The following is a 16,329-nucleotide window of genomic DNA, read 5'->3' as shown; positions in this document are numbered from 1 at the left end:
TCTGTGTGAGAGATAGGGTCATTTGATTGATAAATTTTGAGGATTTTACAGAGTTGACAAAATAACGGGGAATAATAATTTGAAAGGGCATATGCCTTTGTTGCTGCCAAATTTTAATACTTTCATCCATCATTTTCTCATTATAGGTTTTTTCATGAGTGGTCTAGTTTGACGAGATTTTTGGACATTTGAGCCAATCCCGTAGCCAAAAAGAGGAGAATATTAACAAATGGCTAAACTAATAGTCTTTCATGCCTGATCTCACCAATGAATTTTCGTAAACTCATCTTACAAAATATGGCTCATTGAAAAATAAAAAAAATATCATAAATCCTACATCCGCTACATAAAGATTATCAACCCCATGATTTGATTCCAAGTAAGTAGCAGGCTTCACAATCTCGACTAATTTCTATCAACTTTTACGATTCCAATCGTCTCAAGGCTCGAACTATGCATCTCAACGGAAAAATTATCAAAACTCATTCTAAATGTGCCAATTTTCCTTTGAAATTAGCAAAGAAAAATCAATCGAGATCATAAACCTTGGTGAGTGGAGGTGGAGATGTTGAGCAACCTTGTCCCTAGGCCCTATCTAGCACCGTAGCAGGTCTCCAATTCACACCAGGAGAAATCGACAATTTTTTTTTAAAGAGATCAATGTACGTGACAAATAAAAAAGGACACGTAGTGCAATGTGCATCATCATCACCACCTGCCTAGAAAGGGGATTAATTAACACTGTAGTGTTAGTGTACATGCATTGGCACGGGTGTGAAGTGCTCCTCCTACTTACTCCCTTAAGCAGGCACAAAAGCTTCACCTTTTCGTACAAAAACCCCTTTCTTTGTCTTGTGCCTTCTGAGTACACGAAGGATGTTCTTGTCCCCCAAAGCAAGCACGCTCGTACCATTTGACCAACCTAACCCTCACAAAAGCATGTGCTTAGCTTAATTAGCTAACATAATAGTGTTAATTTATCTCATCCCAATCTCTCATAAATTCTCCCTTAATTACAATTGGCACCCTAAAAAACATGTGCTTAGCTAAGCTAACATAAATCCTCCCAAGTTTCTCTCTTCATTACAGTTGGCACAAAAAAATAACATGGTTTAGCTTAGCTAACATAATTATGTTTGTTTATCTCATCCTAATATCTCCTAAGCACTCTGTTAATTACAATTGGCACCAATGAGATGGGCATGGACAGAGGGTGTGGTTAGAGTATATTGCCCTTGGTAACCTGCTTTCAATTCACTTAATCCCCTAGGATCACGTACACGCATGGCGTGATTAAGCAGCTCACGACATGATTAGGGATTCTTGCGTTGCGTACCTGTGATGGGAAAGGCTACCGTACAAAGCTGTTCTTGCTCACTCACTCCTGCTGTCACGTCCATGTTGGAGTGGAGCAGCCTCAACTGCTGAAAATTTGTGATGAAATTTAATGAAGCAAGTACAACAACACCGTGGAGTTTAATCGTTTTTATTGATATCTTTCTTACATCCATATAATATGGCTTTGTCAATGCGGAATTTAAATCATGACAAGATCCGAAAGCTTATCTGGGGCAACTTGTGACTTGTAAATGACACAACATATAGTTTAAACTCTGATGTCTTACATTTTATGAACTGGGACAAAACAAAAGGGAATATGAACTTAAGAAATGGCACACTAAAACCCAGGTTTTATATGCCACCTAACACACAGACATAAACAATGGAATTGCTTGACCATGATTTGAAGTACAGAAAGTTGCTTGCTTGCATATGTTGATTCTACATTTTGTTCATGTCTCCAAAGTGTGTTCCACAATCAAACGCGAAACTGCATACTTGCAGAACAAAAAAAAGAACTAGGGCAAAATGATGATTGACAGACAAATTCGTAATGAATAGCAAATCTTAGGAATAACATGTCAAGTTTATCAGAACTGTCTTTATTAGAAATCTGGAGTCATGAGCGCACACCATGATGACCAATTCACTTCCTACTTTGATGTATTGGATCTGACGCAACATGGTTCACTGAAATCACTAGCAGAAGCAAATAGATCATTTTCAAAAAGGAAAAGGAAAATTGTGTTGTTGCTAATGCCTTACACCAGCAAAGTGAAAACTGGCATGCATGAAGCTTTAGGGGGTCGAAGTACATCTGCTACAAAACAGTGGTGTTCACGTCGAATCTCAACATGCTAGCGGCTGATGGGGGTGTGCATACGCTCAACAATTCTATTGATAGCATTCCGCGTCATTACCAGAGTGTCATGTTGAAGGATGCTGTATACATTTAGGCCCTGCATTTGATGATATTTAAGCATCAGTGAAATAATCTGCCTGGAAAACTATGCCATCTTCATTACTCCAATCAAGTGATGAGATTCAGAGACACTCACAATGGATGGAAGAACATTCACATAGTGAAGATTCTGGGTAGCCAGCTTTAACTTCTTATCAATGTCACCTCCATCTACCAACAAAACCTTCTTTGTGCCTTCCATCTGGCCAATGTACTGCACAATGTTTTTTGTCTTGTGGCTAGGAACTTCGAGGTCATCAAAGACCAAGAGCTACCAAAAAATGACAGAAGCAAACTTTAATGGTGAAGAATGAACTCATGAGTCCAAATATTTGTCAAATAGGCATTTGTAAGAAGGCCAGAAAATGTCAAGATAGCTTATATGCAGGAGAGCTTATAGGAGCGAGTAATCCCATAAATACAGTTATCTTCAGTAAGGCGTGCAGATAACATTGGTTGAATATAAACATAGAGGAACAGGATGCAACTGAGGATTGATAGAAATGTAAGTGATCAGACCATCTTCCTAAACTTCACAGCAAAGGATCCCACACAGGCAAACACCACTCCCCCCAAAAAACACTCCATTACAAACAAAAAAAAAAGGAAGTCTTTCAGGTGACAAAATGCCGTGCCACCAATTTTTGTGAACTGAAGCAGCCAGTCTTGCATACTATCAGCAAATTATTTCTGGACAATAATACTGAACTAGGATTCAGTACAAACAATTCATTTAGAGCACAAATGTTTTGTGGGCATGAGGGGGAAGCTAACTACAACTGAGATCGCACAGAACACTCCATCATAAACATAAAAAAAAAGAGAAGGAAGTCTTTCAGGTGACAAACTGTCATGTCAAAAAATTTTGTGAACTAAAGCAGACAGTCATGCATGCAGTTAGCAAATACCTTGAACATAATACAGAGCGAAGATTCAATACAAACAATTCATCTAGAGCACAATTGTTTTGTAGGCATGAGGCAGACGCTAACTACAATTGAGAACATCAAAGAAGGAATGCAGTAATTTCAGTAAAGCTGCAGTTACCTTTCCCTCAGCGGTTCGAGCAGATAATGCTATCTTAAGTCCCAGACGCCGTACTTTCTTCTGCAACTTAATCGCATGACTTCGTGGTTTAGGCCCATGCATGGTTGCACCACCACGAAACTGTTTCAGTTTTGGTCTAACTTTAGATAAAATGAAATCCAAACCAGATGTGGATACCTCTACAGGCCATAAACAACTTTTATGCCAGACAATATTCGAAATAGTAACATAACCTGAGGGCCGCGCAGTGTACCATGTCGTGCTCTGCCAGTTCCTTTTTGATTGTAAGGTTTTCTTCCTGTGCCGCTCACTTCACTGATAGTTTTAGTTGAGTGTGTTCCCTGTGAAGCAGGAAGGTCCACAATAGTTCAGAAAATCTCGTAAAGTAATCGCAATAGTGTGGGAGACGAGAATTGGAGCCAAGCAAAGAAAATGAGATATCAGGTTGCACCTGCTGTCTTTTAGCGAGTTGCCACCTTACTACTCTATGAACAATATCCTTCCTGATTGGAACATCAAAAACATCACCATCTAAAACCATGAAGCCCTTATCCTCATTGTGGAAGTTTGTTACTCGGGCTACTAGGTCTTCATACTGCCCTGCAATACAGAATTTCAGATTACTTTATAACTCAGCCAAGTTCAGGAAACATATATCCTCCACTCAGGCATCAGCCAATTGCAATACAATCATACTATTAAAAGTGAAGTCGAATTTCGAATTTTGAATTATGTACAATTCTGTTCGATTAGATAAAAGTCAGATTTGTCAATTTAACAATGCAAAAGTATCATGTAACAAATTCATGCTAGCTAGAAAGAAACATGAGCAGGTAAATCTTGAGAAAATAGCATTTTAAGAAGGAAGCATGCAAAACGTAAACATGCAAAAAGGATATAGTAGTAGAAAGATACCAAGCTCACGATCTGGAGTCCAAACAGTCTTGCTGGATAGAAGTTCTTGTGGAATCAGCACTTCATTTGCTGGAGCCAAAAGAGTAGAATACCCATTCAAACAGACAGCAGGCAAGTTCTGCAAATAAAACAAGTGCCTGAATTACAATGCAGGATCAAACTTCCATGATACATACCTAAGGAGCATTATTTGAGCAAAAAAACACAAAAAGCCGAGTTTTCAACCCAAATAGCATTCAAAACCATGGACTAAGGAGACACCAAAATTTGGCCATCAACAGCACAAAGCATAACACAAATTTGAATGATTAGAATTTTGACAAGCCAAGAATGTAGGTGGAAGGCAACTGGAATAAGTCCCAACTGAATCGAAATTCACACAGGACAGAATACGAGTGCAGATGAAAATATCTCAATCCAAAAGTGAAAACAACCAATATCCATTCTCCACTCTTGTTCTACTAGTTGGATTATGCGCAACCTCTGGAACAGTCTTACACAGTCTTTTATTGCCACTTAAACCTTTTTCTACAATGGAGAATTATTCATACTAGTTCATGTGTAGCTGGAACATTTTCTACACTATGGAAGATAGATTGTAACAGTTCTTCAAGACTTTAACATGTTAGCTAGCCTAGCCTAGAATCCTGCAATGCTAGTTCATGATATGTCTCCTGACCAAATCACCCAAGCTCAAACTGCACATAACTTGGATCTAAGTGGTCGTGCAAACCTGCTCCAAAACCCCACCGCGATCCAGTGCCCCCCATTTCTTACACTCCCAATCATTCCGCACTCCACGGCATCAAACCCAACCACAAATTCTCGTCATGAAAACAACCAAGTAATTGGCACAGCGGCCACAAGGGAGCAGTATCTCCTAAATCCCTCCTAGCCCCTAAACCCTACCCCGAACACAGCGACCGACGAGAAACGAAGCAGCCGGAGGAGGCGTCGTATTCGGACGCGCTATATCACACCCGCCGCCGCACCGACGACCGGACGGGCGACGGGAACCGAGGCGAGGGAGGAGAACGAGATGTAAGGGAGGGGGGGAGGAGGAGCCCCGAGTAGAAACCTTGGGGGGAAGCGGCGCGGCGCGGCCGCCGCCGAGGGCCGGAGCCGCCGCACGGCGGAGCACCGACGCGGCGCGCAGGAGGGCCCGCATCGGACGGCGGCGAGGAGAGGCAGGCGGCGGCGACGGCGGCGGCGGCGGCGGCGGCGGAGAGGCGAGGCGGCGATGTGCTGAATATGTTTTTCTCCTCTCCTCCTCCAATGCGGCCGTGGTAGTGGCGGCGCCACGCGGGGGCCGTGGGCTGGATGGGCCGGTTGGAGTGGGCTGGAAGCGGCAGTTTTGGGTCGGCCCAGAGAGGAGAGAGCTCGTGCGTGGGCTGGATGAGCCTCTTGGAATGGGTCGGAAGCGGCAGGTTTGTGTGGACAGGAAGAGGAATGAGTTCATCTGAGGTCCCTTAACTTGTCAACGAATCCGATTTGCGTCCTTCAACCGGAAAACCAGATACAAGAGGTCCCTCAACTATCAAAGCCGGTGCACTCAAGGTCCCTCGGTGGTTTAGATGGCGGTTTTGGCTGACGTGGCGCCTACGTGGCTAGTTTGACTCGGTCTTCATCTGACGTGGCATTGACGTGGCGCTTACGTGGCAATTTGATCCAAAAATAATAATAATACCCATGGGACCCACATGTCAATTTCACACACAAAATAATAAAAAATAGTGGGACCCACGCATTGATAGGTTGTTCCCAGTGGCGGTGGGGAGCAGCGGCACGGGAAGGGGTCGCTGCCTCGCCGGAGTAGCGGCGACGGCGCCCGGCGAGGAGGGAGCCGCGGCAACAAGGAGACACAGCAGCGGGGAGGCAACCATATGCTGCATGGCGCTAGCGCCGCTCTCCTCCTCCTCCTCGGCGGCCCCAGGGCCGGGAGTTCCCACGGGGCCCTCGCTGACGGTGGCCGCGGCCGGGGAGATGGCGGCGGCGGCGGCGGATGGCTCCTCCGATGACTCAATGGAAGGGCTCATCGCTTCCTCCGCCTCGGCGTCGGGGCCTCCTCCTCCTCCTCCGGCTCCTCGCTCGTGCCGGGTGCAGACGCCGGCGACGTGGCGGTCGAGTCTTCATCTTCTTCTTCTTCCTCCGCAGGGGCGGCGGCTGCCGGCTGCATCTCCTCCGCCTCGTCAACCACCTTCCGCCATAGCCGCCACCTCCTCCACCGCCGAGGAATGCGCGGCTCCCTCCTCAATCGCCGGCCACCTCCCGCCGCTCCTCCCTTTCTTGCCGGGCGCCGTCGGTCGTCGCCAACAGCTTCAGTGTGTCAACAAGAAGTAACAACAAGAAGAGGGCATACAGAACAAGCCGCGCACAATTTTCCTGGGTTACCCGGGAGCCGTTGTCGTTTGAGTGGTTCAAAGGAGTGATGAATGAGGTTGCTGAAATGGACAAGGATAGGCCAGCAGTATATTGACGGTGTTGGTGATCAATTCGTTATGCAATTTCGACCAGGGTGTGTCATAGAGCTGCACAAGGATGCGCCGTGCGCGGACAACTCTGCTGTTGATGGTGCAAGCTCTGAAACCATGCCTCCTCATTGGGACTTTGGGAGCGAAAGGAAGAAGGAGATAGAGAGGAGGCTGGCACCGAGGTCCGTAAGCACGACGCGGTCGGGGGTACACGAGCACGTGGAGGACGCCGCCATGATAGTGCATGGTAGGGGACTGGGGGACAGCAACAAGGCCTCAACGCCGCCGAACACCACATCGCGCTTCGCCCATTCGTTGGTCTCCGACGAGAAGACGTCCAAGGTGATGCCGATTCCCGCCGCCGCCCCGCTGGCTTCGCGCGCCGCCGCTTCGGCCACCGTCGCTCCACTCCGCCCGTCGCCCCGTAGGGAAGAAGAGAGAGAGGATAGTGGGAAGACGGAAGGAGAGGATGACATATGGGGCCCACGTAGGTCCCACCATTTTTTTATTATTTTGTATGTGAAACTGACATGTGGGTCCTACGGGTTTTATTATTTTTTCAGATCGAATTGCCACGTAAGCGCCATGTCAATGCCACGTTAGATGAAGACCGAGTCAAACTAGCCACGTAGGCGCCACGTCAGCCAAAACCGCCATCTAAACCACCGAGGGACCTTGAGTGCACCGGTTTTGATAGTTGAGGGACCTCTTGTATCTGGTTTTCCGGTTGAAGGACGAAAATCGAATTCGTTGACAAGTTAAGGGACCTCATATGAACTTATTCCACAGGAAGGAGGTGGGTTCAAGTTCTTTAATTTATCGCAACTTATCGCCGAGTCTGAAATTCATCTCTAAAAAAAATAGATATAGCATATCCCCTAACTCACAATACCGAATTACTCAAGGTACCAGATTGTATTATACTCAGTTTTAGCTGACGTGGTGAGCCGAGTCAACATGGACTCACGTGTGCTGCACATGTTAGTAACCATTTTTTTTACTTCCTTCTTTCTCCACCTCTCTTCCTCTTTCTTCCTCTCTCTGCCCATCTCCTTCAGGGTGGCGCAGCGGGCGGCGTGGAGGGGCGTGACAAGAGGTACGAGGGAAGGGGGCGGCAGCCACTAGCGGGAGGTTACACCGTGGTGATGGCAGCAAGATCGGAGTCGTGCTCGTGTGGCCGGCTTGAACAACAGAGAGGTGTGTTAACAACGGAATTTAGATCTCCCAGGCCGCTGTGTTTTTACACTAACAAGGAGTCGGCAAACTACTCCCCATGCCAGTCTCTGTATTTGCGCGCCCACTTCTTGTTGGTGTCCTGGCCAAATTCGATGCCCACACCACTATGCGGCTCGCCAGCCATGGGAATGGGCCTACTTCGAAATCGAGCTCCTCATCGGCGTCGCCGCAGACCGTGCCACCACTAACGAGGCCGAGCATGTTGATGTTCGTAGCGCCGAGGTCCTTGCTCGAGAGATCTGGCGGCTGGTCGCCCGCTGCCATCGGGAACCAAGGGGGGGCCGTTGCCTAGTGCTGTCCTTCTGGTTGTCCTTGCTCTAGGGGAAGATGCCACCCCCATGGCACCCAGATCTGATGGCTAGCCGCCCATCACTGTCGGGAGCTGAGGAGGTCTACTGCCTGGTGCTCTTCATCCGGTGGCCATCACTCTCGAGGAAGACGTCGCTCTAGTGTCGTCGCTATGAACCGCCTTCTTCCCTCTCGTCGGTACGCAGGAGAGGATGAGACAACCGATGGTGGGAAGCGAGTAGGCAACACTCATCGGCAGGGTCGGTCGTAGCTGTGGCGTGCCCTGGTGACGACGATGATGAGGAGAGGGAGAGAGAGGAGGGAGGAAGAATGTGATGAAGTGGGTTCCACTGTAATTTTTTTTATTTTTAATCGAAGACTCACTAACATGTGGGTCCCATCTTTTTTTAATTATTGCAAGTGCCACATCAACACTATGTGGGACGTGGACCTAGTCAAACTAGCCATGTAGACGTCACGTTAGCCGTAACCACTGTACAAACCATGAACAAGTTTGTACTGGTTTTAGAGTTGAAGGACATGTTATATATGTTAGTTGGGTTTAGCGGTGAATTTCAGACTCGGGGTCAAATAAGGGACCAAAAGTGAACTTTGGCCTCTTTAGGGAGGACACAATCCAGGCCCATTCAGTAGGGTAGTGTTTGGTTGCAAGAATGGTATGGGATGGGACAAACGTAGTTTTAGGGGTGAGTGGGATGGGTTGGTCCCGGGAGATGAATATTCCTCTCAGATCTGGGACCAATCGATCCGGCCAAACCTCGCGGACGAACTCGTCCCAACTAGGACGAGCGAATGTCGTGACGACACCCTGCTCACCGCCCTGGTCGCCCTCGGAAGCGTCTGCGGTGACGACAACGACGGGCTCGGCGACGGCGGCGGTGGGGGGCTTGGCGACGGCGGATCTAGTGGTGGGGAGGGCGGTAGCGGCGAAACCGGCGATGGGGAGGGCTGCGGCGGCAGATCCTAAGGCGGGGGACTCGGTGGCACCGGATCCACTGTGCACGCTAAAGGAAATCACGAGAACTGGAGTAACGTCGCCCTTCACGCTAGGGTCGACGGTGCGTGTTTCACTTAGTGCACAAATCGGCACAGGGAAGTACATATATATGCATAGACTTGTGAGGCTCGGCTGGGGTTGTTTACATAACAAACTTGATCTTATCTAACTATCTAAACCACCGGCCAAGCCTCATCTTGTCTATGTTTGTTACATGGGATAGTATCTCTAACACTCCCCCTCAATCTAAACTTCTAATGTTGAGATTGTTTCTGAACATCTCTAGCTGCTTCACTGGAAGGGGTTTTGTAAACCCATCTGCTACTTGATCTTCTGAAGATATATACTCTATCTCAAGAAGTTTGTTTGCTACTCTCTCACGAACAAAATGATAGTCTACTTCTATATGTTTAGTGCGAGCATGAAAAACAGGATTAGCTGACAAATGTTTAACTCCCATGTTATCACACCATACCTTTGCAGCTCTAGGAGTTTCAATGCCCAATTCTCGAAGCAAAGTCTGTATCCACATCAATTCTGCAGTTACATTAGCAAGTGCTTTGTATTCAGCTTCAGTGCTTGATCTAGACACTGTTGCCTGTTTTCTTGCACTCCATGACACAAGGTTGGAGCCAAGATAAACAGCAAAGCCTCTAGTAGATCTCCTGTCATCAAGGGATCCAGCCCAATCTGCATCTGTAAAAGCACTAACAAGAACAGACTTTGATTTTTCAAACTTAAGTCCTAGACTGGCTGTATATTTCAAATATCTTAAAATCCTCTTCACTGCTGCCCAATGAACTGTAGTAGGAGCATGTAAAAACTGACACACCTTATTCACTGAGAAGGAGATATCAGGTCTAGTCAAAGTTAAATACTGCAGAGCCCCTACTATGCTTCTATACTGTGTGGCATCATTAGACCCAAGTAAATCTCCCTCATGTAGAGAGAGTTTCTCTGATGTTGATAAAGGTGTGTTAACAGGTTTGCAATCACTCATATTGGTTTTCTTAAGCAAGTCAGCAGTGTACTTTCCTTGAGATAGTAGCAACCCATCATTTACCTTGTTCACTTCTATTCCAAGGAAATAGTGCAAATCACCCAAATCCTTTAGTGCAAAATCCTCCTTAAGATCCTGCAACAAAGCTGATACTGCACTCTGTGTTGAACTAGCAACAATTATATCATCTACATAAATCAACATAAATATTGTGATATCACCCTTGCTATAATAAAACAGAGAAGTATCTGCCTTGGAAGCTTTGAAGCCTAGCTGTTGTAGTTTCCCACTCAGTCTTGCATACCAGGCTCTTGGTGCTTGTTTCAAGCCATATAAAGCTTTATCTAATTTGCAAATAAAATTGGGTTGAGATGAATTTTCATACCCTGGTGGTTGTTTCATGTAGACATTCTCTTCAAGAAGACCATGCAGAAAGGCATTCTGAACATCCAGTTGACGCAGACTACATCCCCTAGACACAGCTATAGACAAAACAGTTCTAATAGTAGCTGCTTTGACCACAGGACTAAAGGTGTCCTCGTAGTCTATTCCATACCTTTGTTTAAAACCTTTTGCTACTAATCTGGCCTTGTACCTGTCTAAGCTGCCATCAGCTTTCCTCTTCACTTTGTATACCCACTTACAATCAATGACATTTTTGCCTTGCTCAGGAGGTACAAGGTGCCATGTTTTGTTTCTCATTAATGCAGTATACTCAACATCCATTGCATTTCTCCATCTTTCATCAGTTAAAGCCTCATCTAAAGTTTGAGGCTCACCTGTAGCAGCAAACCCAGTATATTTATAAGGAATGGTTCCATCAGTATATACCTTAGGTTTGCGGATTCCTCCTTGCAACCGTGTTTTCGGTCTTGTAGGTTCTCCCCTCGTCTCAGGCATCAGTATCGTCTGCTCCACAGTACTATCATCGGGAGTACTACTTGCATCTGCAGCAGGAGCACTGGTGTCAGCAATTATATTATTCACCGGTGCATGCGTCTGGGAGGGAGTGCCAGCAGCCTCTCCCTCTCTTTCTGTCGATGTGGACGCGCCTGGTTGATCAGTACTGACGCAAGTATGCGACGGCGTTGTAGTGCCGCTGTCACTTCCATCTATCTGCATGGAGTTGTCGCTTCCATCTAGCTGCATGGAGAGTTGTTCTGCTTCCTGCACACCATCACTTGCACCCAGATTTTCTGCATTTTCACTAGGAGCATTAGTGGTATTAGGAAAATCAAGCACAGGATTATCTATTTGTTCTCCCCCTTGATCATGTGCAACTAGAGAGGGTGAAAGTGATGTAATTTCTGCACGCAACCGTGCACCTGCATTGGGCTTGAGGCTAGAAAAAGGAAACACACTTTCATCAAATATAACATCTCGGGAAACATATATCCTTCCAGATGAGACATCAAGGCATTTAAAACCTTTATGCTGTGTGCTATAGCCAAGAAAAACACATTGCTTCGAACGAAACTGTAATTTATGAGAATTATATGGGCGCAAATGTGGCCAACATGCACAACCGAAAGTGCGAAGAGAGGAATATTCAGGACTTTGGTGAAACAATCGATCAAGAGGTGTCTCAAAATCAATAACTTTGTTAGGAATTCGATTAATAAGGTAGGAGGCAGCTAGGAATGCCTCATCCCAGAACTTGAGAGGCATGGAAGCATGGGCTAAAAGAGAGAGACCAACCTCAACGATATGTCTATGCTTTCTTTCAGCTGACCCATTCTGTTGATGGGTATGAGGACATGAGACCTGATGGGAGATCCCAATTTGGCGAAAAAAGCTATTTAGTTTTTCATATTCTCCACCCCAATCGGTTTGCATGGAGATAATTTTTCAATCAAAACGTCTCTCAACTAGAGCTTGGAATTCATGGAAAATTTTAAAAACATCGGCTTTGAACTTTAAAAGATAAACCCATGTATACTTGCTATAATCATCCACAAAACTAACATAATACTTCTTTCCTCCAACAGAAGTGGGTGCAGGCCCCCAAACATCAGAGAAAATGAGTTCCAAAGGAAATTTAGAGACACTATTAGACTTATGATAAGGTAGCTGATGGCTCTTGGCCATTTGACAAGCATCACAAACCGACTCTCTACTTTCCACACCTTGACATGGCAATTTATTTTTGCTAATGACTCGAGACACAATAGGACTAGCAGGATGTCCTAGACGACCATGCCACCTTGCAAAAGACGACACCACAGCATGAGCTTGTTTTGTTGGTGAAGTGGATGATGACGAAGTGGGCAGGGGGTAGAGGCCTTGGCGACATCTCCCCTCAAGCATTGTGGTCCTTGTGGCTCGATCCTTAACCAAGAAATATTTACCATGAATTTCAACAAAGGCAGAGTTATCGGAAGCAAGTTTTGATGCGGAAACAAGATTTTTTGTGGCTTGTGGAACATGTAAGACATTTTTCAGATGTAAATTGCGCATGGGGGTAGAAACAAAAGATTGACCTATGTGCTTGATTTCCATACCTGCTCCATTGGCGGTGTGCACATGATCGTTACCCTTGTATTTGTCACGGATGGAAAGTTTGTCGAGCTCGCTGGTGATGTGATCTGTGGCACCGGAGTCTATATACCAATTGGAGTCAGCTCCATAGGCATATGAGACTGCTGCTGCTACATGGCGCTCTTCCGGCACATAGTTCTGATCGAACCTGTGCCAGCAGTCAGACGCAGCATGTCCTCGCTTGAAGCACACCTGGCACACAGGCCGGGTGTCATTGCGGCCACCGCCGCTAGTCCGGCCGCCACGGTTGGCGCCAGCGCTCGGAGATCCGCGGCCGCCGCCGCGATTTCCACGACCACCGTGATTGGAGAAGCCACCGCGGTTGCCTCGCCCTGCTGCATTGGTAGCGATTTCTGCTCTCCTCATCTCGAGCCTGTTCTCAAAACTTAATAGTTGTGCATATGCATCTGACAATGTAAGTGGTTCAACCCTAGCAACTAGAGCCGAAACAATAGGATCATATTCGTCATCTAGACCATTTAGTATAAAAGCAATCAATTCTTCATCATCTGGTGGTTTTCCAGATGCTGCAAGTTCATCTCCATATGCTTTCATCTTACCAAGGTATTCAGAGATTGTGGATGACCCTTTCTTTGTTGTGCAGAGTGACAGCCGCACGTTCATGGACCTTGCTCGAGTCTTCGTAGTGAACATACCTTGAATCGCAGCCCATCCTTCAGCCGCCGTCTGCATCGTGGCTACCTGAGACAAGACGTCTCGAGATAGCAAGGAGAAGATGAAGCCGAGGACCTGTTGGTCCGCAGCGAACCACTCGTCGTACGCCGGGTTCGCCATCCTGACGATCTTGTCGCCGGTCTTCTTGTCATCTGATGGAATCTTGTCGATCTCCTTGGGAGGAACTTCGGTCTTGCCGGTGATGTGTCCCTCCAGTCGTGCCCCACGAATCGTCGTGAGCACTTGAGCTGACCAAAGTTGGTAGTTCTGTTTGTTGAGTTTTTCGGAGACATGAGATCCGAATAGAGGATTGATATGGGAGGTGGAAGAGGAAGAACTGGCCATGGTGGATGGATAGATTGGATCTAAACTTCAGAGCTCTGATACCATAAAGGAAATCACGAGAACTGGAGTAACGTCGCCCTTCACGCTAGGGTCGACGGTGTGTGTTTCACTTAGTGCACAAATCGGCACAGGGAAGTACATATATATGCATAGACTTGTGAGGCTCGGCTGGGGTTGTTTACATAACAAACTTGATCTTATCTAACTATCTAAACCACCGGCCAAGCCTCATCTTGTCTATGTTTGTTACATGGGATAATATCTCTAACACACGCTCCTCCACTTGCCCGGCTGTCGTCGAGGCCGCTCGTCACGCATCTCCGTCCGCCGTCGTCCATCTTGTGAACCCGTCCTCGCCACTTTTCCTCTTGCTCGCCGCTTGTGAACTCAGCCATCGTCCATCTTGTGAACTCTGCCGGCTTGCTCGCCCGCACGGCCGCCCGGTCATTGACGGTGCTTGCAAACGACGTCCATCCCATCTCTTTCTCACCCCTTCAACCAAACAAAAAATTGGGATCGTCCTATCCTACAAACCAAAAATATGAGTGGAATCATCCCAACCCTAAAATCAAGGATGGTTCCATCCTATTCCACCTAGTCCCGAAAACAAACACATACCAGGTGGATTGGCAGTTTGGGATTTTGCATTAAAACTTGGGCTTTCCGGGGCCCTTTTGATGGGCCTCAATCCTAGCTAGCCATGGGCAATGCCTTTATTCTACGTGGACGGGCCAACATTGATGTCCATCCGAACAATGTTTCTTGAGCCAGCGGACCCGTTACATTTTCAAATTATTGTTTGAATTTTCTAATTGCTTCTACGGTCTGCCTCAGCTCATTGTTGTTCTCCCTTTCTCATGCTCCCTTCTCTTGTTTCTTCCTCAGTCCACAGGGGGTGATGGGGCGGCTGACCTTAGTGGAAGTTATGCGATTCGGGCGTGAGGGCACGTTATGTCGTGGGGTGTACAAAGAAAGGAGATGCCCTAAGGCCTAAGGCCTCTCACAGTGCAAGCTATGGGGCCCGTACCCCTAGCCTAAAAAGTTGGCCCAAAGACACCCACCCCACAAAGCAAGCATCCTATTTTGCGTGGCTTTAATGGGATGAAGATACTGTTGAAGCAAACTCAGCCCACAGTGCCTGTTACCCCAAACGCGTTACCCCAAGCCAATAGACGAAATTTATTCCCTAACTACCCTTCCAGCTAGCGACTCGTCTTCTCCTCCTCCACTCCATTGCCATCGCCTGCCTCTCCTCCCGCGCCGCCATCCCCTCGTCTTCTCGTCCGCCCGTGCCTCCCCGCCTCCCACGCCGCCGCGCCTCCTTCTCCTCTCATCCCAAGCAGCAGCAGCAGCAGCAGCAGCAGCAGGAGGTGGGGCAGTCTGCGACGGTCGGCGGCGGCGGCTTCCGCGGCGCGGCCTCCGATGGCGCGGTCTGCGGCGTTGTTGGCGGCGGCTCGCCGGTGCGTCGGCGGCCGGTGGTTCTTGGCAGCGCGCGGCGAAGACTCAGCGGAGGCTCTCCCCTCCTCCCTTCGCTGGCTCTCCCCCCCTCCATCTTCGGCTCTCCCCTCCTCCGGTGGGAGCAGACGGCCTCACGCGCGCCTTCGGGAGCGGTCGGCGGCGGCGACTTCGGTGGTCTTCCAGAGGCTCGCCGGTGCCTCCTCTCCCTCGATCTTGGCGTCGGCTCGCCGGCTGTTCTTGGCGGTGGGAGGCGAGGAGGACGCCACCTCCGTCATCCATGGGGGGAGGCGAGGAGGACGCCGCCTTCGTTTCTTGGAGCTTTGCTCTTGTGTTCATCGATCCCAAAATCCCCCTTTTTGCTGGTTTCTTTAGCTTGCCTGATCAATCATCCCAAGATCTGAGCTTGGTAGTAGTTCTCATTGAAATCCACCTGAAAAAAAATCCCCAGATTTTGCAGAATGGGTTCTTCGGTGCTGGCATGGAAGGGCTGGGAAAGAGAAAGAATTTTGTGCTTTCTTGATTGTGATTCAATCTGTTTTTGTTCTTGATTGTTCTTTTGAGATGGATGATCTGCAAGCATGTCACGATTTGGGGATTTTGGAGGGCGATTTGGGGATTTACTCCTCCACAGCGTAGCACATCCTCCTTTTCCTCGCCGCGCGTGGGCTCGAGTACGTGAGGAAGCGCGCTTCCCTCCTAGGGGGCGAGCTCCTCTGCTAGGGCGCGCACCCTTCTGCCACGCACGCGAAAATCCCAGTTGGCATGGTGGAGCACCGGTCCAGCGCACTGCACTGTGAGAGGCCTAATCGTGGCAGTGGGCGACTGTGGATTCCAGATCGAGGTGTACACTGTCGCGCGCCAGTAAGGACGAGATCACCGGCTTAGCCGTGCATATGCAGCCGTTCACCCCTCGTCGACAATCTGCCACGCAGTTACAGTGGAGGGTGGTCTGGATCTGGTACTATGGCGAGCTCGTCAAGGAGGAGGCGATGACACCATGGGGTTAGGTAGAGCTCACCGCTAGTTAGAAGGGGTT

At 47.9% G+C, this 16,329-nt stretch overlaps 2 protein-coding genes and 1 non-coding gene across 3 annotated transcripts; 1 reads left to right on the top strand and 2 right to left on the bottom strand.

Annotated features, from left to right (window-relative positions):
- Positions 1–1,908: 1,908 nt before the first annotated feature.
- Positions 1,909–5,465, bottom strand: LOC127753756 (uncharacterized). The gene is made up of 7 exons (XM_052279180.1): positions 5,343–5,465; positions 4,265–4,382; positions 3,801–3,949; positions 3,583–3,690; positions 3,350–3,469; positions 2,400–2,573; positions 1,909–2,300 (listed from the first exon to the last, which is right to left on the bottom strand). The coding sequence occupies exons 1-7, from the start codon at positions 5,430–5,432 to the stop codon at positions 2,199–2,201; spliced, it is 861 nt and encodes a 286-aa protein (XP_052135140.1). The 5' UTR covers positions 5,433–5,465; the 3' UTR covers positions 1,909–2,198.
- A 7,727-nt stretch (positions 5,466–13,192) lies between these two features.
- LOC127756116 (small nucleolar RNA Z247) lies at positions 13,193–13,331 on the bottom strand. Its single transcript, XR_008013156.1, has one exon. It is a non-coding gene; the product is annotated as a small nucleolar RNA Z247 (small nucleolar RNA).
- Positions 13,332–14,849: 1,518 nt separating this feature from the next.
- Positions 14,850–15,872, top strand: LOC127755796 (uncharacterized). Its single transcript, XM_052281440.1, has 2 exons — positions 14,850–14,858; positions 15,038–15,872. The coding sequence occupies exons 1-2, from the start codon at positions 14,850–14,852 to the stop codon at positions 15,692–15,694; spliced, it is 666 nt and encodes a 221-aa protein (XP_052137400.1). The 3' UTR covers positions 15,695–15,872.
- The last annotated feature ends 457 nt before the right edge of the window (positions 15,873–16,329 follow it).

This window comes from Oryza glaberrima, chromosome 11 (assembly GCF_000147395.1).
Source record: "Oryza glaberrima chromosome 11, OglaRS2, whole genome shotgun sequence".
NCBI classification, from domain to species: Eukaryota; Viridiplantae; Streptophyta; class Magnoliopsida; order Poales; family Poaceae; genus Oryza; species Oryza glaberrima.
This window is presented reverse-complemented; position numbering and strand designations above follow the sequence as displayed.